The sequence below is a fragment of the Rattus norvegicus genome, chromosome 9 (genome assembly GCF_036323735.1).
Source record: "Rattus norvegicus strain BN/NHsdMcwi chromosome 9, GRCr8, whole genome shotgun sequence".
Classification (NCBI taxonomy): Eukaryota; Metazoa; Chordata; class Mammalia; order Rodentia; family Muridae; genus Rattus; species Rattus norvegicus.
The window spans coordinates 101,052,595-101,075,418 of NC_086027.1; the positions used below are offsets into that span (position 1 = coordinate 101,052,595).

The 22,824-nt window shown below is 52.7% G+C and overlaps 1 protein-coding gene across 14 annotated transcripts in view; it reads right to left on the bottom strand.

Annotated features, from left to right (window-relative positions):
- Kif1a (kinesin family member 1A) overlaps positions 1-22,824 on the bottom strand; it is an 84,445-nt gene that overhangs the window by 42,148 nt on the left and 19,473 nt on the right. For 8 of the 14 annotated variants that reach the window (NM_001408926.1, XM_017596914.3, XM_017596913.3 and 5 more), the window contains exons 3-20: positions 18,587-18,663; positions 17,577-17,756; positions 16,884-16,949; positions 16,021-16,199; positions 14,819-14,930; positions 13,693-13,770; positions 12,880-12,945; positions 12,220-12,237; positions 9,332-9,407; positions 7,943-8,021; positions 7,048-7,190; positions 6,553-6,579; positions 5,192-5,325; positions 3,919-3,998; positions 3,548-3,623; positions 1,751-1,830; positions 1,230-1,336; positions 115-198 (exon numbers count right to left, since the gene is read on the bottom strand). In NM_001408926.1, the coding sequence (NP_001395855.1) occupies positions 115-198; positions 1,230-1,336; positions 1,751-1,830; positions 3,548-3,623; positions 3,919-3,998; positions 5,192-5,325; positions 6,553-6,579; positions 7,048-7,190; positions 7,943-8,021; positions 9,332-9,407; positions 12,220-12,237; positions 12,880-12,945; positions 13,693-13,770; positions 14,819-14,930; positions 16,021-16,199; positions 16,884-16,949; positions 17,577-17,756; positions 18,587-18,663 (1,662 nt within the window). The remainder of the gene's footprint in view (positions 1-114; positions 199-1,229; positions 1,337-1,750; positions 1,831-3,547; positions 3,624-3,918; positions 3,999-5,191; positions 5,326-6,552; positions 6,580-7,047; positions 7,191-7,942; positions 8,022-9,331; positions 9,408-12,219; positions 12,238-12,879; positions 12,946-13,692; positions 13,771-14,818; positions 14,931-16,020; positions 16,200-16,883; positions 16,950-17,576; positions 17,757-18,586; positions 18,664-22,824) is intronic. The other 6 variants (XM_017596916.3, XM_017596915.3, XM_006245563.5 and 3 more) reach the window with 1 other exon arrangement.

The window sequence follows — 22,824 nt, forward strand, 5'->3', positions numbered from 1 at the left end:
GCTGAACTGGTGCCCATAGTAGAGCTGCCTTTTTCTGGGAGCAAATTGTGCCCAAGAGAGAATGAGCACAAAGACCTTATCTACCCTGCAGTCCCCTGGAGCTCTTATCCGTACCTGACCGTAGGATGCTGGGCTCAGTGACTTTCTTGCCGTTCACATAGGTATCTGCTCCTTCACAGGGCTCCAGGGTCACCACAGCTACAAGATAGAGAAGAGAGGCAGTGTGAGAGGTCATTACTTCAGTGGCTCAGTTCTCCTGGTCCCTGGTAGGCATGAGTCAAGCTCCTCATTCCTGGTCATAGAGTCTGACCATGACCCTTAGAGGAGCCTGAGGGTCCCATCCACTTAGTAGAGAAAATATCAAGAAGGGGACACAGTCCAAGGCTGAGGAGCAATGCTGGACTTGTCTTCTCAGGTTCTTATTCAGGTCCATAAGTGGGGAGAATAAGAAATAGTGACTAACAGGTCCCCAAGAGGTCCTACACTTCTTTGACTCATCTTGCACAGGAGAGAAAAGGGGATTTATGGACAGGAAAATCTAGGAGCAACAATTGTCCCAAGCACCATTTTAGGGCCACCATCCCAAGGTGGCCAAGTTGGAATTCAGGAATTCAGTACTGGATCTACAGGCCCGAGGATGGCCAGGTGCCTTCTGCCTTGGGCACTAGCCCTGTACTCAGAGGTGTCAACAGCATCTTTACATCAACACAGCAGGCCCAGCACTGAGGCAGCACCATCTTCTGCAGGGCAGTGGTGGGCAGGCAGGGAAAATAGACAGCTGCTCCCCAGCCAACAGAAGAGCATCCTTTAAAAACCACTTCAACCCTAGAGTGGGCTCAATCCATGGGACTCACTGTCCCTCTGCCCATATACATCACTACCTGCTCCCATACATACTTAACGTTCTCCTGGTCCCAGCAACCCGCCATGTCCCGGACTTCCAGCCTTCAAGCTGGCTCCCCAAAGCAATAGCAACTTGGCCCCAGGAATAACCAGGCCTTTCTCAAACACCTTACTCATAGAGGGTGCCACGCAGCTGTCCTCAAGAGTCACACAGTCCCTGTCCAGAAACCGTGATTCAGGATTCACTTAGGGCTGGGAAGCTGGGTGGATGGCTAGTACCTCCCCCTCCCCCAAACCAGAGCTGACCCACTAGGCCTCACCAAAACCTGGTCAACGGGATGGGGGTGGGAGTAGGATGGGTGGTGGGGGTGGCACATCAACGCTACCTTCTCCGCCTCCTCGGGAGTCGCTCCGGAAGATGCAGTGTTCCTCCTTGATGAAGTGCCCACTCAGGACAATGTCTTGCCGCCTCTCTGCGTCTTCTCTGCCCACTCTGTTGAAGAACCATGAGGCAGCAGGGCAAGCAGGGCAGCAGAGCCCCTGCACACCCACTGCTGTGCTGGCTTACTCCTACATGCAGCCACCCGGGGGTGCCCAGGGGTCTTTTTTATTGTACATACCAGGATGCATACTATGGGAATACAGGGGAAGCCAGCAAGGGCGGTCAAGAGGTCACCAGTACAGCATAGCTCTAGGCAAATCCAGGTGGCCCCCAAAAGCACTTTAGGAAAAGCACTGTAGGCCACACAGGGCTGATACCCAGCTCAGCTCTTATGGGGAGCCCACACTCCCACACCCATTAGACCCAGGCTGGCTGGACAGGAGGACTATTAGTGCATTCGTCTTGTGATTCCACCCCCTCAGCTGCTGACCCTTCCCTCCAGCTGGCAACCCATCTAGTCCCTACCTGGTGACGCCATCTTTGATGTAGTAAAGGAGGCATTCAGACATCAAAGGATCCTCGTTCAGGTTGACAAGATGAGGTGTCTGGAGAGAAACAGAAGGGTTACTCTCCCAGAGAGGAGCAGAATCCTCACAGTCTTACCTGTCCTCTACTCTCCTAGACCTGGGCTTGTTGGGGACATAGTGGCTTCCCCATCCTGGCAGAGAAGAAAAGAGACATGGAGGACAAGTGTCCCCAGGGGACCTTTAGGAGGGCATCCAAAACCCCAAAGCCCCAAGCTCAGATTGGCAGTTCCTTGTCAGGAAAAAAATGAAGGGCAAAGAAAGTTCTGGGCCCAGGTTCAGCCCATCCTTACAATAATAGTTGGTTTGGTGGGCCCAGCGCATGAGTATTTTGAGGGGAGCCTGGCTGCAGGGAGATCTGGGAGACATAGTTCTCAGTTCTTGAGAGGCCCCAGGTAAAGTTTAGATAGAATCTAAGGTAACCCTTACATGGGTCCTGGATATGTAGGGCACAGGCTGGTTCCAAGGCTGGCCCTGCACTCTCTCTCTAGGCTGCAGAAAGCTTATTCCAGGGGACAACCTGGGAACTGAAGGCTCTCCAATGAAACTATCGCCAAGCAGGAAGACCCTGGCCAAGGAAGAGTCTTCCTGGAGCCTGGGAAGAGCCAGCTGGTGGAGTTACCAACCGCTGAGCTACCCAGGGCCTGTATGTTAGCTTCCCAACTCCAGGTCATGGTGCTGGCCTCCCATCTCCCATACCCATTGACAACTGCCTTCTGCCTCCTGTCCCAAATCATGCTTGCCTCAGGCCCCTCTCCCACAGCTTCTTAGGAGCCGTCTTATACCCATGTCCCAATTGAGGATCTTATAATGGGGAAAAGGTGCCAGGATGGGATGGCTTCATGTTTCCCTCAGGGCACCCTGGGGTGAGCCACTGCCACACTAAACCATCAATCCAAGTGCACCCTTGAACAGGGGTATAGAGTCCTGGCCATCAGCAGTGACCGCCCTCAACTAGTCTATCCAGGAACAACTTGGTACTTGGAAGTCAAGGATAATGCTAAAACAAGGGGTTCTTTGACATAATGTACTTCACATTTGAGCAAGTTAAGTGAACCATTCTGTGTGTGCTCGGTGAACCAAGCTATGGTGCCTCGCAAGGCCTGGGTAGAGTTCACAGGGACACCTACCTCTCTCCATCCACCAACCTGCCACCTCAAACTATCATTTGATGCATTGTTCCAAAGTAGCCTCACCTCAGAGGCAGGACAGCAGATTTTAGGGAGGCTGTCCAAACAGGTGTTTGGCCCTATCTCTCAGATGCCCAGACCTCTAACTCTGCTTCCCCCAAGGCAGCCTTTCTTTAACAGAAAGGAGGCCTAGAAACTGGCCTTGGCTGGGGACCAGTGTTATCTTTGTGGACTTTCGCTTCTCTACCTTGCAGCCACTGGAGCTGCTCTGAGAAGGAAGGCCAGAAGTTTCCAGGAGCAACACAAACTCAGAAAGGAGGTAGGTCCGCAAAAACTCACTTCTCCAGCCTGGGACTTAGTCCCAAGTCCTGTTCTAATCTTGAGGGACTCAGTCCAAACCTCAGACAGTTCAGAGACACACGGGATGTTACCCAGCCACCAGGATGACCCACTACACAATGGAAAGTCTGAGTAAGGCTGACCCATGCCTGGGCCAGAACCCCATCCTGCTGCTCCTTCCCCCAGGAAATCGCCTCCTGCTTTGACACCCACCAGAGGTCAGTGCCACATTGTACACACTGGCATAGTACCATGGCCCCAGCTCCTACCTTTTTGGGAGAAAACACTCCCAAGGTGCCACCATCTTCCCTCATGGCCACACCCATCTCGGCCAGCAGGGCTTCCCTGGAAGACAGAGTTGCAGTCAGCACAAACTCAGAGGCTTCCAGGACAAGCCTCACCCTGCCTGACCCACCAACCAACCAGGAACTATCAGCAGTGCCCGGGCAGTGTCCACTGGTGGGTCTGTGCTGACCCAGAGATCAGGGCTTAATCTCCAGTGGCCAAGGCCACAGGTTAGCTGCCTGGGTTAGACAGCACAGATTTGTCCTATGGCTGGAATGCAACCTCCCCCAGGGTTTGGGTTTCCAGGGCTGGAGGCCAGGACTCTCGGGCTCTGCCCCCACCCTGGGCTTCTCACCTCTCCATCCGGATGGCTTCTGTCCGCCGTAGCTTCTCCTCCCACGTCTCATTGAGCTCAGCAATGATCTTCTCTGTTTCCTGGGGAGTGAGGCAAAGCACAGTTGAGATCCCAGGGCGTGCATGCACGTGTGGGGACGCTGTCACAGGATATAGGGGAGCCAGGAAAAGTGACTGCAGAGTGCTAGGGTTCAAACTCCAGACACCTCCCACCCCAGCACGTGAGATTCTAGGAGCTCAAGGTGAACTACAGCAGACATGGTTCTTCCTGCAAACATGCCCCAGAACACAGAGAGCAAAACAAATCCGGAGGGAAGAGAGAGCAAACTCCCCCGGAAGGCACTGGAAAGCAGGTCCCAAACAGAACAGATCTTCCCAGGGTATGGCAGCACGTCTCAATGGCACTGTCCCTGGGTTCCTTCCCACTTATGTCCTAGAGGGCCCAATCCTTCAGGTGGGCCCCCAAGTCTCAAGTAGGTCACCTGTCCCCCACCTTGGAAGCTTTATGCTCCTTGCTTCTTGGTCACCCTATATTACTCCTCACATTAGCCTCTGTCCCTTGCCTCCTTGGTCTCTCGGTGCCATCCCCTCCTCCTACCTCCCCTCCCCCAGGGGTCTGGGCTTTCTGTTCAGGAGAAACACTCAGAGAGAGTATGAGTCTGAAAACACAGAGCTAGCCAAGCCCAGTGCTGGGGACCATGGGACACACAGGAGAGGAAAGACATCCAGCCTAGAAGTGGCTCAGTGTGAGCACCCACCTCCCTGCTCTTAGTGAAGACAGCTCAGCAGAATGCCAGGTAGAGGTGCTGAGACCCCCAGTGGCACCCCAGAGGTGAAGTAAGACACCCCTATCCCAGCCACTGCACAACCCACTGCTCCCTGTATCAGTGCCAGCTCACCCAGTTTCAAGTGCAAACCCTGTGCCCTCCCCTAGCACTCAGGGTCAAGGCTACCCAGAGAGGTTCAAGGACTGTTGAAGGCACAGTTTACTGTCCAGAAGCCTTGTTCATCCTCTGACCCTCATAACAGCCCGATACCTGAATGCACTAGCTAATCTGGCTGCTGTGGGTGGGCGGGCACAGTGTACCAGGATGGCCACATGCCAAAGACTTCCGTGATTCTATTACTCTGTTCCTGGGAAGTGAGGCTGGACACAAGGAGGGGGAGTCCCAGAACTCACGAGCAAGAGTCCTCCCTCACTTCTCTAAGTACCTTGTCCCAAAACCTGGTGCCCATCGCCCACCCACGAGTGCCCTGGACGAGTTGGCCCTCACCTTCAGCCTTTCAATAGCCTCCTCGCTGCCTGGAGCAAACAAGATGCGCTCGTGGAGACTGGACACAGAGGCCGCACGGCTGGACAGGGCTGAGAGCGAAGACGAGGGGCTCATGCCCACCAGGGCATTGGTCACTGTGGAGAGATCGTTAGGGGCTTGGCTTAGCTCAGCCCCACCACAGTTACGGCTACAGTTCTCAAGATCGGACATGTCTAAGGCTTGAAGGGAAGGCGAGAGAGAAAGGAGGAGAGAGGAAGAAGCAGTTGGGGGAAAAGCAAGAGGCAGGGACAGGGAAGGCAAGAACTGGGAAACACAGGCAAGGCACAGCAGCCTGGCCCAGCTGCCCAGGGCAAGCGCATGCGAGGTCTTCTGCTACCCTCATCCCTGCCACTCGCCTGCCTGACCTACAGGCCCCCTCTTTGTCCCTCAGTAGCACCCACACCCTCTGTACTGCATTTCACTCCACGTTCCCTCTGACTCGGGCTGTTTCACAGCTCCTGTACCTGAATCCAAGGCCCACGCCTTGCTAGCCACCTCACAGCACTCCTGTACCAGAGGCCAGGAGCTCACCTAAGCTCACTCAGGCACCCCTCCTCCCTCCAGTCCAATGTTCCTTTTCACTGTCTGTGGATGGGTTGCACTTCTGCTGCAGACCCAGCTGTATTCCCAGTGGACCCAGAAGGGTCCCAAAAACTACCTGGAGAAGGTGCACGGAAAGCACTCCTGAGGGACCCCCTACTCTTCCACCACCCCAGAACTCCATCACCCCTAAAGGTGGGGGTTTGGGCTGTGACACTTGTAGAGGTGCCAGGCCCTTCCCAGTAGAAGCAGACACACAGCAAAGCGGCAGCCAACACAGGACAGCACAGGGCACTGGGGAGGCAAACCCCAAGGATCTGGGCCTCAGATGAAGAGACACTGTGGGGCAGGACTTGGCACAACCATTGCTACGTTCAGCCTCGAGAAACTTCCAGGGACCCAGATGTGGGGATAGCTGGAGCGGGCAGAGGTAAGTCTAGGCCAGAAGCCAGGATAGCATGACTTACTGGACCTCCAAGTTCTCAGGCTCTCAGATAAGACCTTTCTAGGCCCATGAGCGCTCAGGAGTCCAGCCCTAGCCACTTCTGCCTGTGCTCTGCCTCAGTTTCCCACACAGACAGGGATGAACCAGGAATGTGGTTGGGAGGCAGAGGCAATCTCCATGTACCAGCAGGTACTCCGATGGGGGAGGACTGGCTTTACAGCCCTGACGTAGCAGAGGTAGAAGAAGTAGTGGGGTTCTCCCTCCCCACCCGTGCTGCCCTGTGGCCCCCATGGCTGGGACAAAAGCAAGGTACTGAGCAGCAGTGGGGAATACACACATTTGGGTCCTCCAGGCACAGTGTTGGCTATGGGGAAGGCAGGCAGGGGAGGAAGAGACAGAGAAACAGAGCCGTTTGTCTCCCAAGGGTCCATGTACCCACCTCACAGAGTGAATAGCTTAGGATAAAGGAGTCTTCAGTGTACTGACATAGAACCCTCAGAAATCCCAGAAACTGCAACTCGCCCATGAGCTTCCAGGAAACACTCCGTGGCCTGCTTGGACCAGCTCCAAACCCAAACCATGCAATCCATCCAGGTCAAGGCCAGAAAACCTAGCCCTGTCCTTGCCCACCCAGGCCTCCCACCCCAAGGCATTCTGCCCAGAGCCGGAGGAGGGATGTGGCTCAGGGCAACTTCGACACTTCCTGACAACTGTGGCTATAACCAGCAGGGCACGAGTAGGAGGCGGCCCCAGGAGAGAGGGCATGAGGCCCCAAAGATCCCTAAGTCTGAGGCCCCTGCCCTACTCGGGGCAGGCTGGCACGGACACTCACTGTCAGTGATATCGCCAAGACCTTGGGCGTACAGCAGATCTCGCAGCCTGGTCACCTCATCCTTCAGTTCTCGAATCAGCTTGTTGTTAGGGTCCTCATTGATAATGGCGTTGCAGCGGATCTGTTTGGCCCGGTCTGCATATCTGGGCAGCAAAAGAGACGGAGGGATTAAGGGACAGGTCTGCAGAGCAGGCCCAGGGGTGTTCAGAGCTCTGTTGAGCAGCTGGAAAGAACATCTTTGACCTAGGCTAGCAGAATAAGAACTCACCCCACTGCCCTAGGGGATAGCGTCTGGAACCATGGACCAGGGGAAGACCTACAGGTGGGATAGCCCAGCCTGCCTTGTCTACCTCAGCGCAAGAAAATTAAGGTACAGGAACCAAAGGCTCCTACCCCACCCCGAGACCCTGGGACCCGAATCTGATAGTCCAGGGTGGAGAGACCAAATCTAGAAGAGGGATGCAAAATGCATGTGTATGTTAGAATGGCCACACATGTGTGTCACAGACTACTTCTATCCCAGAAGCACATGTAAATGAGCCGTGACACAGGCTCCACTTCCTACAGAAAGTGCATACTCCAGAGAGGCCAAACCTCCCCAACTCAATCAATCAAGCTGCCTTCTGCATCCAGGGTGCCCAGCCCTTAGTCAGGAATCTTGGGAGAGCTATTCAGACCTCATTTGCTAATGGAGTCTTCACTCCCACAGCCAGAAGTATGGCTTTTCCAGACTGGAAAGACAGCCCACAAGATTGAACCTGGCGCTCTGGGACAATTACTGCTGGCCTCTGTGTCCTCGGCGAATGCTGCCTGAAAGAACACCCTTTTGCTGGTGCTTTTAGTTTGAAGCATGGAAGGACATGTTCTTACCCCCAGGACGCCCCGCAGAACGTACCTCAGTGTGCTGAGGGTCTCATCATAGTTGATGTCCGCAGGGCTCAGGGCTGCCACCATGGCTGTCCTTGAGTTGCCGCCTATGGGGATATAACAACCAGTTTGTACACAAGGTCCTCTTAAGGCAGTTACAGGTAGAGAGGATGAAGCCCATGGAGGAAACTGAATTTCTCACTAGCCAGCTCCCAACCATTTCCTCTACAGCAAAGATAAGCCAGGGAGAGTTTTTTTTATTTGTTTTTGGTATTTACTCCAAGATTTTTGGCCAATATCTTCCCACCTATTTTTATCATTTCTACTTAGGATACTGGACTTGATATTTAACATCAGATTCCTAGCTTAGGATACATAATAACCAGAGGAAGAAACAGTGGCTCTCAGACTGCTCCTGGTTTGGGTGTTGGATCCGGAATCCGGTTGGGGACAGTTGGCTCAGCAGTCCTGACAGAGTTCGGTCTACAGGACTACCACGTGTCCGTGCTCTAAGCATGCCTATGCTCTTCCCTGCTTGACCCCAGAGAACTGTGTCCTTTGGACCACATCCCTGAGATGTGGCTCTCCAGTGAGTCTCCTGCAGAGACAGTGAGGGAGAAGGGCTTGGGCACAGACCCCGAGAATGGCTCTATCAGGGGTTCTCCCTGAGACCTTCCTCCAGGACCAAAGCTGGCTGTGAACCTGTGAAGGCCTCCTGCTTAGGTCTCATCTCAGGTGAAGGAATAGACAACCGTGACAACCCTCCTGTCCTCTCACTAGGGACCATCTGCCCCTACATGCTCCCATATAGTCAGGGCTTCCATAACATGTGACGCTGGCCTGAGCTGGATCTCAGTGTAGACAGCTGTGACACACCGAAGAGTCCCACTTAAAATTTAGTTTAACTCAGGGTGTCAGCTTCTCCGGCCAGAATGTATGCACGGAGGACCTGAAGGTTATTGTGGTAAGGATGGGCCCCATGCTATACATTCAACTGTCTTCATCTCTCCAGGATCTCTCCCAACTCAGAACTCAGGCAGCAAGAGGACTAATGTCAGCTCCTGAAGTCCCTGCAGGTGAGCAGGGCTCTCAGAATCAGGGGCTACACTACACCCCTGTTAAACAAAACTTGTCATAAACAAGTTCACTCAGGTAGGTGGACACCAGGACCTGTGTTCTATGGCTCCTAAGGCCATCCTAGGCCCCGAGACTTGCTTTGGTTCACCCACTTTTGCCGCTGTACTGTGAACAGGCTATACTACGAACCAGCTGGCCCTTGTGGGGTTACTTAGGACTTGCCCAGAAAGGGCAAGAGGCCTCGTTGTGACTGAGCAATGTTTCTGTCCCCACAAGGAGATGGGCATAGCCTAGAGTGGAAGTCAGAACCTGGTTGACCAGAGAATTAGTTCATGCTCACCCAGGTTTTCCCGGAGAAGCCATGTCAATACCGAGTCTCGGTAAGGGATGAAGTCTGTCTTCTTCTTTTTCTTGTTCTGTGGGGACACACAAGTTCAACCCTGAGTCTACTGACATGGAAAGGTGTCAAGTACCATGTTCTTAGTGCCTCCCCACACTTCACCCGAACCCTGGGGTGCCACCTCCAGGCAACTCTTGTCTGGGCTGGACTCAAGGCTGTTCTAGCAATCTTTCCGGCTTCTCCTCCCGCCACCCCTCCTGCTATGTCTAGGCCACTCGACTGGACTCAAGCCCAGGAATTCTGACATCGCCAACCATTGGGTCTTCCCCTGCTCTGCCAGGACAGCAACCCCTTCGAGAGGGTGAAAAAGCTTTGCCACTAATGACATTCTCCCAATGTCCACCCAGTCTTTTCCCGTCACTCAGAACTCCCTCCTGTCCTTCAGAAGTCAACTCTGAGCCCCTCCTGTAGTAACTTGCTCCCCCTGCGCCTCCTCCCATCTTGGACATCTTGCACACTCCTGAGCCCGCCTTCTTACAGACACTCCGTGAGTGAGTTAATAAGTTTGTAAATTATGGATACAAGGTTACTGTCCACTTTCTCATAGTTTATGGTGCGTTTGTCTAAGAATTGTTTGTTGAGCACCTGATGTGGCCAGCAGACACAGCCCCTGTCCTCTGGAGCCTCCACTCTAAGGGAAGCACACAGATGCCATCTCAGGGGCTGTTACATTTCCTGGGGTGCAGACACAGCTCATCGCTGTTCTTTAGGATGACCCCTAGGACGAGCGCCACTACCTCACACGGGTGGAAAATTTGAACGTTCTTAAGCCACGCTGCCAACGTGGGTTTCAGAACTGCTGCACTGACGTCTCTGTGAGCAACAGGTAGGAGGGGCACTTTCTGTTTTGCCTTTGGAAACTCAATATGAGAAAAAAAAATTCAGTTTGGTTTTTAAATTTCTAGTTCCTGAGGTTGAACTCTTTGTCATATGTCGTACTTCTTGTTTCCACAGAGTGCACACTTCACTCCTTAGCCACTTCAGCCAAGGAGCCCAGCAGCTCCCCATGGCTCGCGTTTCTCATTCTGTTCCCTGGCCACCCTGTCCAGTCATCTCTGCCTCCTTCCAGAACCACTCTCTGCTTGCTCTCTCTACCATCTCAAGCCTGGATCGCTGCCACACCGGTTTCCTACTCTGCCGACTGTCGTGACAGGTCACCTCCCCCCAATCTCCTTTCATGCCGGAGCGAGGTCTCACTTAGCGCTACCTCCTATTAAATCATAATCTGCCAAAATGTGGACCAAAGACCTCACACCCGTCCTCAGACCGCTGTCATGTCTCGCCATCTACAGCTGCTCCTCTGTAGTTCTGTTCCTCAACCAGAAACTTAAGAACTCACTCCGTTCCTAGAAGTGTCCATCATGGTCCCTCACATAGCTAGTCACTGTTTCCACGAGGTCCTCTACTGTCTCCCTGCTGCCCACTCAGTCCCTCGTGGCTAAACACACCGTTCCTCAAGTAGCTCCTGACAGCACAGGTCGCCAGAGTACTGCACCACTCCACCCAGGTTCCCCACACAGTTCTCACAGTCTACCAGCCACACAACTTTTCCCCTAAAAAGCTTCTGTCCCTCAGAAAGTTCCCTCACAGAACCCCTGGCAGGGCTCTCCATTTTTCAGTCTTTACAATGTTCTTAAGTTACACACACACACACACACACACACACACACACACACACACACACACTTTTGGTGGTCAGAAAACAACTCATGGGAGTTGGCCCCCTCTCAGCACATAAGTTCCAGGGATCAAACTCCAGTAGTCATGCTTGGTGGTGAGCACCTCCATGCTCTGAGCCCTTTCCCCTGCCCCCTTCCTTTTTTTGAAGTTATTGTTGGGGATTTTGTCACAGCAACGAGAAAGGAATCAACACACAGACATGTTTCTTTTCCATTTCTTTAAAACCCTTACTCTGTTTCAAAAACCGCTCATAGACTTCTCAGTTTCACAAAATCCACACTCCTGACAACTCCTCACATAACTGCCATGTAGCTCCCCACAATTTCCCAATTTCATCTCCTCTGCTCATAATAATAATACTTCACACCCCCCATAGACAGTTTCTCAAAATCCACATGATTCATCAGTCCCTGCCAGAGTCCATCGCCAAGTGTCTCGGGGCATTCCCCCGAGGTTCCTCACAGTTCCTCAAGCAAATCTCCAGACAGTTCCTCACCACTTTCTGTATCTCTCCACCCAGACGAAGTCTCATTTGCTCTCACTTCCTCACGCTTCCTTGTAGTCTGCCCTGTAGTAGTTTGCAGTCGCCCACACAGTTCCTCGTGTTTCCCCGACATAGCTCCTTGTGTTTCCCTAACACAGCTCCTACCTTCTCATGAGCTTGTTCATATGATTCGACACAGCTCACCTCTCCCATTGTCCCTCAGTGTCTCCCACAGTTCTGTACACACACCGACCCTTCCAACTCCATGCCAAACCCGCTTGCCCCGCTGGCTCAGTCATCAGGTCTTCCGCCCAAGGCCACGTTTCTCTATAAAGCTTTCTATCCATCCAGATTAAAGAATTTCACTTTGGGGTCACCACCGAAGGCCATTTTCCCTGTGTCACGAATCCACCCTAATTTGTAATTACATTTTCAGGTTTCTATTTGTTGTGCCTCTCCGATCATGGAACCAGATTTGTGTTGTTGGTCCCAAGACCTGGCTGCTAGCCCAGGTCCCAGCTCTGAAGTGCACACGTTCACGGTTTCTTCATTCAGTGAATGAATGAGCTGTGGACTTAACTGTTGAGACTAGCATAGTGGGGAGCGGGGTCAAGGGCACCCCACTTCCAACCCCTCTCCCTTGAAGCTAAATACATCAGCTTACCTTATTGGGTCCAGAGTCCTGAAAAAGAAAGAAAAGAACAAGGCTAAGAGCCTGGAGCAAGGCTAGGGTGCGAGGGTAGAGTGGGCAGAGAGGACAGGCTGGCTCCAGAGGCACTAATTGTAGTCAGAAGCCTGAGCTCACGTCAGGCATCTGTCATTCACTGCCCAGACACAGCTGGTCACCCTAAGCTGGTCATGACAGGCAAATCAAAGAGTGTGACCCCCTCGGGCTGTTGTCTCCCAGCAATCTTTGTGTCCTCTTACGAATTCCAGAATAGGATGAAGTCTCTGGAATCCTTCCCTGTGTGTTACACCAAGTGGACACAGTCGGGCACGTCAAACCCAGCTCTCACCTCCAAAGACTGTGGGCTCCCTCTAGAGGGCAGCCTGTACCAGACCAGCAGCAGTCAGAGCTAACCACTGCGCTACCCATGCACAAGGCTACCCAGCCGTCCTAACAAGGATTGCTGTCTTCTTTTTAGGCTTTGTGGCACTCGCGCCATCCCCATCTGGGCTTTCCCTTGAACCCCAGTTACTTCTCTTAAAGATAGAGCCTCAAACGTGTGTGAAAGATGCCCAGCTTCTCCCTGGGGGCAGGCGAAGATTACATCTCTCTAGTCCATCCCACCGGTTTAGCTCCAGAAGCCTGGAGCCAGCTCACCATTTCAGCGAGAGCAGAGATGACCTTTCCCAGGGTGGTCAAAGACTTGTTGATGTTGGCTCCCTCCTGTGTGTAGAGAAAGGTGGTCAGGACGGTAGGTGGCACCTGGAGCCTCTTGATCTAGCGTGATCTCCTGGGGACTGATCTGTGTGGCGCGGGGCTGAGGCTCCTGGCCCTGCAGCTCATCTCTGAGGTCACTAGGCCCAGAGGATTCTGGGACAAGCAGCTGGTCAGAGGTCCAGGGTTCCTGCTCAGCTTCTACGAGCATCCCAGTTAACCTCCTACACGTCCCTACACAGCACATCACAGAGGCCCTTCCCAAACAACAGAGTGTGACACAAGTCAAAGGCAGGGTGTACTCAAAAAAAGCAATAAACAAAACAAAACAAACAAGCAAACAAACAAAGTGCTCCTTCCTGACATGCAAGGCTATTCCCAGAGTGGCTCTGCCCTCAGGACCCAGGCTAGCCAGTTCAGCCCACTGCCACCCTATTGCCTATTCTCTCTGAGATGGGAAGCAGAACGTACTGTGTGAAGGACACTACGAGCTTACTCTCTGGCTGGCGTCTGCCCTCATTTACGAGATCTGGAGTGTGAAGATCTATGCTGTCTACTGAACACCAAAGATTCCGGCCCATGTACCCACCCCACCATCCCTGTTTAGGCTTGTCTTTGGTGGCAGGCAGCCCAACCTTGCTCTGACCCCAAACAGACCTCCTGTCCAGCAGTCCCTGGAGCAGCGCATGCTTAGACACTGGGCCTCTGGGACACTGGGACTCACCGCTCTTTCTGGCCGTGATAGCCTGGCCTTACCTTGAGTCGTGTGCCCTTGGCTCCCGTGGAGTCGGCTCGTTCACTGCCCGCCAGGTCCACCAGGCTGATTTTGCTCACCTGGAATGACAGGTGCATTGAATACAATCTCCTGCTGCAAGCCCCTGAGGTGAGGCTGCGGCAGGGCCATCTTGCCCCTCTGGGGACAGTCTCATGAGCTACTTGAGGAGCTATGGCCACCACACCCTTCCTTGGCATCCTCCCATCTTTCCTTCTTCATCTCTACTCACTGCTTTTTTGATGTTCTATCCCAGTTAGGCACCTCCCCAGAAGATGCACACACCGCCCGTGGCCCTGCCTCCTTGGGTCAGGCTCCATAGGGCAACATAGGAGGTAGGACTCAATTAGGTATTGCCATCCATTTTCAAAGATGCCTCTGGTCATCTGTGCTTGAGTTTAAACCCAGACCCACAAAAGGCCTTAGCTAGTCAGTCACACAACCCCAGGAAGGCACAGCCTCTCCTCACCAGATATTGGACACAAAGGCACCATCTCAGAGAAACCTGGCAGTGAAACCTTGTCCTCTCAAGGAGCCCCCGACTTCTCTGCCTTCCTGAGGCTCTTACTATTTCATGGGGACAGAGTTGGGAGCATCACACCAGGCGCAGGTGTCCCCAACACTGTCAGGGACTGGTGTGGACCCTCCTTGGCTCCTCTACAGAGCTCTTTCCCCAGGACGGAGAGAATGTTTGCACAGGGGTGCCTTCAGGCAAAGGGACATAGAGACCGACGAGAGGCTCAGAACGGCCCTAATATCCATCCAGAAGCCCACGGATCGAATAATTAAGATAAAGGCCCCAGAAAACAGCACCCAGACAATGTTCTGATCCACTGAGCATGCGAAAGTGTTGCTCGCAGGAGGGGCTGGAGTGTGGAATGCCAGAGCTGTGCTCCCTCAGCGTAGGCACTCTGTGCTGAAGAAGACGCTGCCCGCCACATGTCCTGTTCCCAGTATGGTCCCCATCTCTCCAGGGAGACGGAGAGACTCTGTCCTGCTAGCCTATATCAGGGGGAGCTCATAAACACCACTGACACCTTCCACTCTTAGCCCAACTACGGTTACCACGCTAGGTGGAACCCACGCCCCCAGACCACGCCACATGCTCACTTTCTCTGTGGTGATGTTGGTCTCCGCATCATGGCGCTTCTGGGTGAAGATGATGTTGAAGACGGCGTGAGAACGGCTGCTGGTCTCATTCATGTTTGTGGCCGCCACAGTCCTGGGAGCAGGAAGCTGCTTGAGGTTATCTGTCCCTTACCCAGAGGTCAGGCATGAGCGTCACCAGAGGTACAGTGTGCTCACCTAGGTCACTGCCTGGCAGAACTCAAGCCTGGCTTCTACCTGTTAGTCAATTGTAGAGGTGCTCGACCCTCAGATGCTGTCATTTATGTTGGGGGTACAGTGTCTCAGATGCTTCCTGCTACTGGGGATCAGTATCACCCAACTGGACAGAAGTCCTCACAGGTGTTGGTGTGGCAACGCCTTTCAGAAGGGAAAGTATCCATCAACCACCTCAGTGTCCCTCCAGCCTCTGGGGAGCCCAAAGAGTGTCCCATGTCCTCAGTAGCCAAAGACCACAGAAGGTTACAAGGGCCAACCATGTGGCTCTTTATGGTAAAGAGCCGAGACTGCCTGACACAGGTGGGGGTTGGTCCCAACACTGCCCCAGCTTTCCAAGAACCTCACAGAATCTCCCAAGATGGAGTTCACAGCAACAGCTTGGAACTCACCTCTGGTATGCAAAGGCCTTACATGCACTGAGGGACTTTATTATGAACAACCCTGAGGAGCTGTTAGAGGTAGTTCAGGATACACACTTGCACACCTGTGCTCAAGCGTGCACACACACACACACACACACACACACACACAGATACACACTACCTCAGGAGCTGAAGGCAGTCACCTGAGCAACCCAGGACAACTAATGTGCATCGGTAGGATCATCATAGTGACCAGTGTCTCAGGCTAAAGGGGGTGGGTAGATTGCTTATGGCCACCATGATGACCCTCACAGTTTCTAGACCTAGGCCTGACCTTGAGCACAAAGACCACCTCAGGGATATTGGTGTTGCCAGAGCCCTGTGGTTAGAGGTGACAGAGCCACACAGCCCATATGCTCAGCCCAGAAGCAGCCCTCATGCAGGAGGGAGCCAAGGCCTCTCTCAGGCTGATGAGTCCTGGGAGCATAAGATCTTTTATCTTCTTGGAAGCCACCACACTGATTTATCATGAGGTGAAGCCAGTAGTGCTCCAAGGACCAGGCCAGAGGTAAGAGTGTGGTCAAGGAGGACAAGTCATCCTCATACCTGGCCTTGTTCCCTGAGTCCATGAGGTCCTGGATGTCATTGTAGGAGGTCACAGCCAGCTTGGAGAGGTCCTCCACATAAGGCCCCAGCAGAGGGTGCTCCCTCACACGCAGGTTGCCTTTGTTCTTGGGGTTCAGGAGGTCGCGGACTCGCTCACAGTAAATCTCCATGTAGCTGACCTGCAGAGCAACACCATCAAGACCCCGAGTGAGGCTGAGCTGTGCCGTCAGTCAGGACCCCCAAAGGGAGGCCGGGCTGCACTGTCAGAGCCCTATGGCAGGGCCTGTGGCAGAGTAGACGGATGATTTCTGGGTAGGGCACACAGGGGATCCAGCCTGTGGCCTCTGTGTGAGTGTGGCGTCAGCCTACCTCTAGCTGTTCAGTCTTCCTTCCATGTAACTGACCTACAGGATCAAGCTACATCCTTGGGGACCCCAAGGCAAGACAGTGTGATGGGCAGGGCACACAAAGGACACTCAGCCAGGGTCAACCTTCTTCCATTTGCCCAGTCCTCTCCCACTCAGAGCCATCTTGAGACATATATGCTAGTCAGCCACATAGCATAAGCCCCTGTGGTTACCCTGAGGCTACCTCAGCCACAGCATAGCCTAGGCTTTGTGGCTCTGTGGTGTCTGTCCCTGTACTGGGTGGAATAAGAGGCTATGCCATTAACACCTTCCAGGGGTCAACTTCCCATCACCCCTAAGCTCTGAGTTACCAAGTCCCACGTGGGCATGTGGACAGTCATCCTGGGGATGAGTGACAGGAATAGATGCTCATTTCAGGTCAGAAGAGCATTGCCAGCCACACCTAGAACTCCCCAGATCTACACTAGGAAACAGACAGCAGGCAGGGAGTCCTACCTCCACAGAATAGGACATGTTGTCGTTGGTCGTGTCATTGATTCGAGAGAAGAGGTCTTCACAGAGCTTCAAAGATGGAGGAAAACACGTTAACTGGGGGCTGGTGACCCAGAGCCCTGTCCCTCATGGTGCTGTGGGTCCCTTGTACCCAGGCAGGGTGCTGCGTGGCAAGACTCCCTTGGTCCCTCCAAAATCACATTCCAACGTAAAGGCCTGAACCCAAGCAACCAGTCTTCTTACTCTAGTGTTTCCTGGTTAATATCTACCCTTGCTTAGATTATCTGTTTGCAACCCTGTCCTCATCTGCATAGAGGGCGGGGTCACCGATCCTTGGCTGACCCAGCATTCTTCCTTCTCTGACCAGGACAACTGCTGGCCCAGACTCTGAGATCTTCTATCCGGGAGGAGACAAGGGCTGGGAAAGATCAGACTTTTAGTGGCTTCTAAGAAGCCATCTGTATCTTAAGAATGTAGTCACACCTTAGGCCACCAGCCATCTGCCCCTGTCCTCACAACCCCCATAGAGAACATCTCTCCAGCCAGTGCCCTATCTTGTTGTGTATGCCCCCAATGGGTACCTTCAAAAGCTGACCACCTTCTGCAGCCCATGCCAGGCCATTCTAACTCCCTCCTAGCCCACTCCTTCCTCCTCTCAGGCCACCTCCCACTCTCCTTTCTAGGCCCCAACCATGCCTGTGGGATGATGCCTTGCTGGTCCTTCTCTTGTTTGCCCATCATGGTGTAGGACTTGCCAGCCCCTGTCTGTCCATAGGCAAAGATGCACACGTTGTAGCCCTCAAAGGCATGCTGTAGCATCTCCTCCCCAATGTCCCTGTAGACCTGCTTCTGAGAGGCATAGTTGATGTCCTCGGGCTGCAGAGAGAAGAGATGTAGCTTAGGAGAGTGTGGGCTCTGAAACTGTGCCTAAGTCCTCAGAGACCAAATTGGGACAAGGCTTGAGGTGAAAAGCTGTGCTTCAGTACATACTAATCCTGACTGGGGGTAGATTCCTGAGGGGTCCTCTGAGTCACAAATGAGAGACAGGGGGTGGCTGGGTAGTGGAGGGGGGCAGGACAAAGAGATCACAGCAGAGTAAGCGGTATGTGTGAAAATCCAGAGGTAAGAGCTCAACCCAGCCAGTTCATGTAACAGTGGTGGGTTTGGCAATAACTAAATGGGATGGCCTATGGCATCAGGACAGAGGATTCCCCAGGCAGCATGGTCAAGCCAAAGGGTATAACTGTGAGGAAGGACTGGACGGGGAGCAGTGCTGGGGAATTCTGGGACCACATTCAGAGAGACAAAGGCCAGGGAGATTGATGGAATGGACTGCATGTTTCCAGAAGGATCCAGGAAGAGGTGGAACATGGACAGGGCTTGATGTGGACTGGATGTGGGGGCTGGGGAGGGAGGTGCCCAGAGTCCACATCTCTCAGTTTTTGGGGATGCTGGAGCTTACAGACAGGGCTCAGCTTTGGGATGTCTGAGTTTGGAAAGGGGAGAAGACACAGCTGTGATGCTGGGGCTGTGAGCAAAAGGATCTGGTCTTAATAGGTTGATGGTCAACTCAGAGTGATCCTCCAGGTGAATAGGGTAGAGCCTTCATCCCACTTATAGGGGAACGTGAAGCTTAGGGAGGTCTTGAGACCTGGGCAGGGCTAGCTTTCACAATGCCATCCTGCCTCTCCCCAGACGCAGCTCACCGAGGTATGTGACCAGTAGGAGTAATCGAAGCTGAAGCTCTTGGGTGTCTCCTTGGGCTGTTTGGGGTTGACAATGGCTGCAAGGGACACAGATAATAATGCTGGTTAATTCTATGCAATGAAATCCCAACCATCCAAGACTGCACCCTGATCGTCAGAGGGCCCCAGGCAAGTCAGGCCCACAAACTAAATGGGACCAGATATCCACTTGCAGGCACACAGGAGTCTTTGCCCCTCTTTTTGGGATAGACTCACAGATGCCAAAGGGCACCACCAGGCCATATCTGTTTTCTGGTGACAGTCATGTACAGGCTCCAGCCTCCCTAGTTTGGGGTTCTACAGCCTACTGGTCTACCTGCCCTGCCTGGCACACATGTACCTCCAAAGTAGTTAAAGTCTAAGGCACCCTGTGCCATTCCAAGTCCTATCTCTTATAGGCAATCTTTTTTTTAAAGATTTATTTATTTATTATATATAAGTACACTGTAGCTGTCTTCAGATACACCAGAAGAGGGCATCGGATCTCTTTACAGATGGTTGTGAGCCACCATGTGGTTGCTGGGAATTGAACTCAGGACCTCTGGAAGAGTAGTCAGGTGCTCTTAACTGCTGAGCCATCTCTCCAGCCCCTCTTATAGGCAATCTTATGCCTACACAGTTCATCTGTACATTTATGGGGGGCATGTGCACTATCCTACAGATGGGGTGCTCATTGACAAGCATATCGCAATCTTTTCCTCTCCTGCTGTAAGACAGTGTGTATCTTCTAGCCTTGTTGTTACAACCCAGGGCCTGCCCCTGACTTGTTCCTCTTGAGGTATCATAGTGTCTGCTTCCTCCTCCCTCCTCACAGAGTCCCCAGCCCAATTCTAGGGACCTCGATGGCTAGAGCAGCATCTTAGTCCCACAGCACCTGTGTGTCCTCCACGGCCATGGGAAGGGACTTGGTTCCCACTCCCTGAGGTTGTGTTCCCCAGACTGTCACAAACATAATGCCTGTGTTGATGCAGACTTGAGGACACCAGGCCAGATGTACACCCTGCTCTGCGGTCTCACATCCATAAAGGACATAGCCCAATTAGAGTCACCATCATGTATGGAAAGCAAAACTCTCCACCCCCACCCCTAGGACTTGTCAACTTGGGACCAATTTTTCTTAGTGAGAATCACAATATAACCCTTAGAATACCCTGGTACACCCCACCAGCCTGCATCCAAGATGACTTCCTGACGTATGGGGAGGGACAAGATGACTTTTCTGAGTGATGACTGAAGTGTTCTCCCAAACCTGTACTGACTTCAAAGCGAACTCCCTGGTGTGTCAAGGTGACTTTTCTAGGAGATGGGAGTCATTGCAAAAGGAGTTTATTCAAGGGATGTCATCAGAGTGGACCCTGCTCTAGTATGACTCATAGCCTTACAAAAGGGGATAATTTGGAGACACACACATGCAGGAAGGACATTGCATCCTGTAACAATGAAGGTGGAAATCCAGTTGAGACCTCTAAAACACCAAAGCCATCAGTACTCTGGGAGCTCAGAGGGGACCTGGAGGAAAGATCCTCCCTCCCAGCCTCAGGAGGTCTCATCCCAGACTTATACTTGGACTTCAGCCTGCGGACTGGCTGTGTTGTACATTCCTGAAGTTAAACTGCCCTTCCACAATTTGTCATGGCAGCTCTGGGAAGCCGAACACCCCTCTGGTCATGCAATCCTCTGCCACTGTAACAAGCTCAATGGCTGCCAAGGCTCTCAGCAAGCATCTGGTCCAAACATCACTGGAAGCCATCTCTCCTCAGAACTAGACCCTAGACTAGAGTTCTTCCAAGCCTAGGGCCTTTGGAAGGCCAGTGAGAGAACATAGTGACTGGCCATTTATACCATGACTGCCTTGAGAAGACAGGAGAGTTAGCTGACCTACTTTCATGTCTTTCTGTGATACAGGAAGAGTGGCTTCAACATAGCCAGAACCCAAGCACAGATGAGGCCGGTGGCATGGAAACAATCTTAGTGCCTTCCTCAGTACAGCCTGAGCTGGACCTCTGAGACCCTGAGGAGGAAGCTAGGACAACATTGTCCCACCCTCTATCTGGTCAATTCGCTTACCCCGTGGACTGCGGGTCAGGGCCTCTATGTAATCCCAAATTCCCTGCCCTGGCCCCATCCTCACTCTTGAACAGGCCTGAGTTCTGACTTCTATGCTCCAACCTCCCCATCCTTCCTGACTCTGATGGGGTCTTGGTATTGGGGTCATCACAATACCCCATATGGACCCTAAGCTCCCTGAACTGAGGCCCTCCTAGGACATAGGAGGGGTGCAAGCTCAGTGGAGATGGGGCAGCAGGCAATTAATTGGGAGGAAAGGTCTTCGTTTCAAGCTAGAAAGGAAGCGTCCACTGTGGGGCCCACCTGGCACAGAACTCTGGACTTAGGCCCTATTTGCTCCTGCTCCCCACAACCTGTCTCCCCGATCCTGCAGTCTGTATTAATGGAAATACCTTCAGTCACTACAAATACTCTTGAGAAGGAAGATTTTTCCCACAGTTCACTCAGCCCAGAAGGCCTGGATAACCAGGCTGTCCAACCACAGCCCCCAGCCCAACCTTCAGAGGCCTGTTTTGTGCCAACGACCCCTCCCCCAACAGTCCATTTCTCATAGAAGCAGAGCGCATTAGGCCAGAAAGCAGCAGGCTCTCCTGGGGAACCAGAAGCCAGTACCCTAGACCAGCTCATTAACGGCTCCATCCCTTCAACCCCTTACCAGGGCTGGGCCCCTGGGATCCAGGTTCTTTCAAGAGAAGCTGCACAATGCAAGGCCTGTGGGGCCTGCACAGGGATGGCCACCCGGTAGGGAGGACAAAAGTGGGGGGTGGGGCAGTGTGCAGAGTGGAGAGGGAAAGAAATTAATTGGGCACTTTTCTCAGAATCAGAATGTTCCCCTGCAACCAGGAGAACAGCAGAGAGGGAAGTGTGTGCTGAGCCAGTTGCCTCCTGAGCCCAGAGGTTTCTCTGTGTGGCTAGAGGGTTCAGAAGTGACCTGGATTGGGACTCTGAGGATTACCCAACATCAAGTACTCCTTTGCATAGATCAGGAAACTGAGGCCTAAAGAGATGACCCATCAAGGTCAGTCCCAAGTAAGCCAAGAGCACAGTGGAGTCTCTCCCTCCCTGGCTTTTTTACCCTTAGCTCTCCTGGAATTCAGTTCAGGGCACATCCTGAGATGATTCTTTAAAGAAGCCCAGGGACCTGTCATCAGCCTGCCCTGAGGCCCTGCACAGGGACACAGCTGACCCAGAGCCCACACCGTCTCCATGTCCTCTGAGTATAAAGTATAACTTAAGGAGAGCAAAGCCCAAGGCGTAGCCTGCCCCATTGTATAGTGAGGATACGGAGCGTAAATAAACCCCACGAACTCCACTGACTGGCCCAGGCTGGCTGTGTCAGCGGCAGACGGATGTACCGATGATGTGACTGCTAGCTCCGGAACGTTCAGACAAAGAGCGTTATTTACCCAGATGACAATTACAGAATAGCTAAAGGTTCCTGGGCATTCATATCGATCCCAAAGTCCTCCTCCTCCTTCAGTGGGCCCAGTGGCCACCCAAGGAAGCAGACAGGGATGCATGTGAGGCCCACAACTCCAGCAGCCACCTGCGAGCTAGGAAATGATAGAGCAGGTGTTTGCACAGGTGCTAAACACCACATGAGTTCTGTCATCATCTGACACCCTGAGAAGGGACCACATAGGTAGCTGTTGGTGCCAACCATTGGGTACAGTCTGTACTAGCAGAAGCTTGTGGAAGACAGTGGACAGAACCCACACGAGACCCAGGCTCACATGACCACCAAGCCCAGACAACCCTGAACAGAGGTGATGACAAGTTCTTATCCTAAAACTTAAGCTTTTTTTTTTTAGATGTCAGAGATAGCTTGTTTTATTAGTATTATTTTCCACTGATCCAGTAACTAAAACACTTCGAAAAGGTAGATGGTGCCAGTTATTTGCCCTGGTACCTTTGGGTCCAGGAAGTTCATCATGGTGTGCAAAGGGCTTCCAAGGTTGTTTGTGCTTTTTTCCATAAATTGATATATAGATAGATAGATAGATAGATAGATAGATAGATAGATAGATAGATAGATAGATAGATAGATATAGATATAGATATCCTCAGCCAAATATTCAGATTCTCCTAATTTTTAATTGCTTTTGTTTGCCATGGTCCTATAGTTCTCAAGC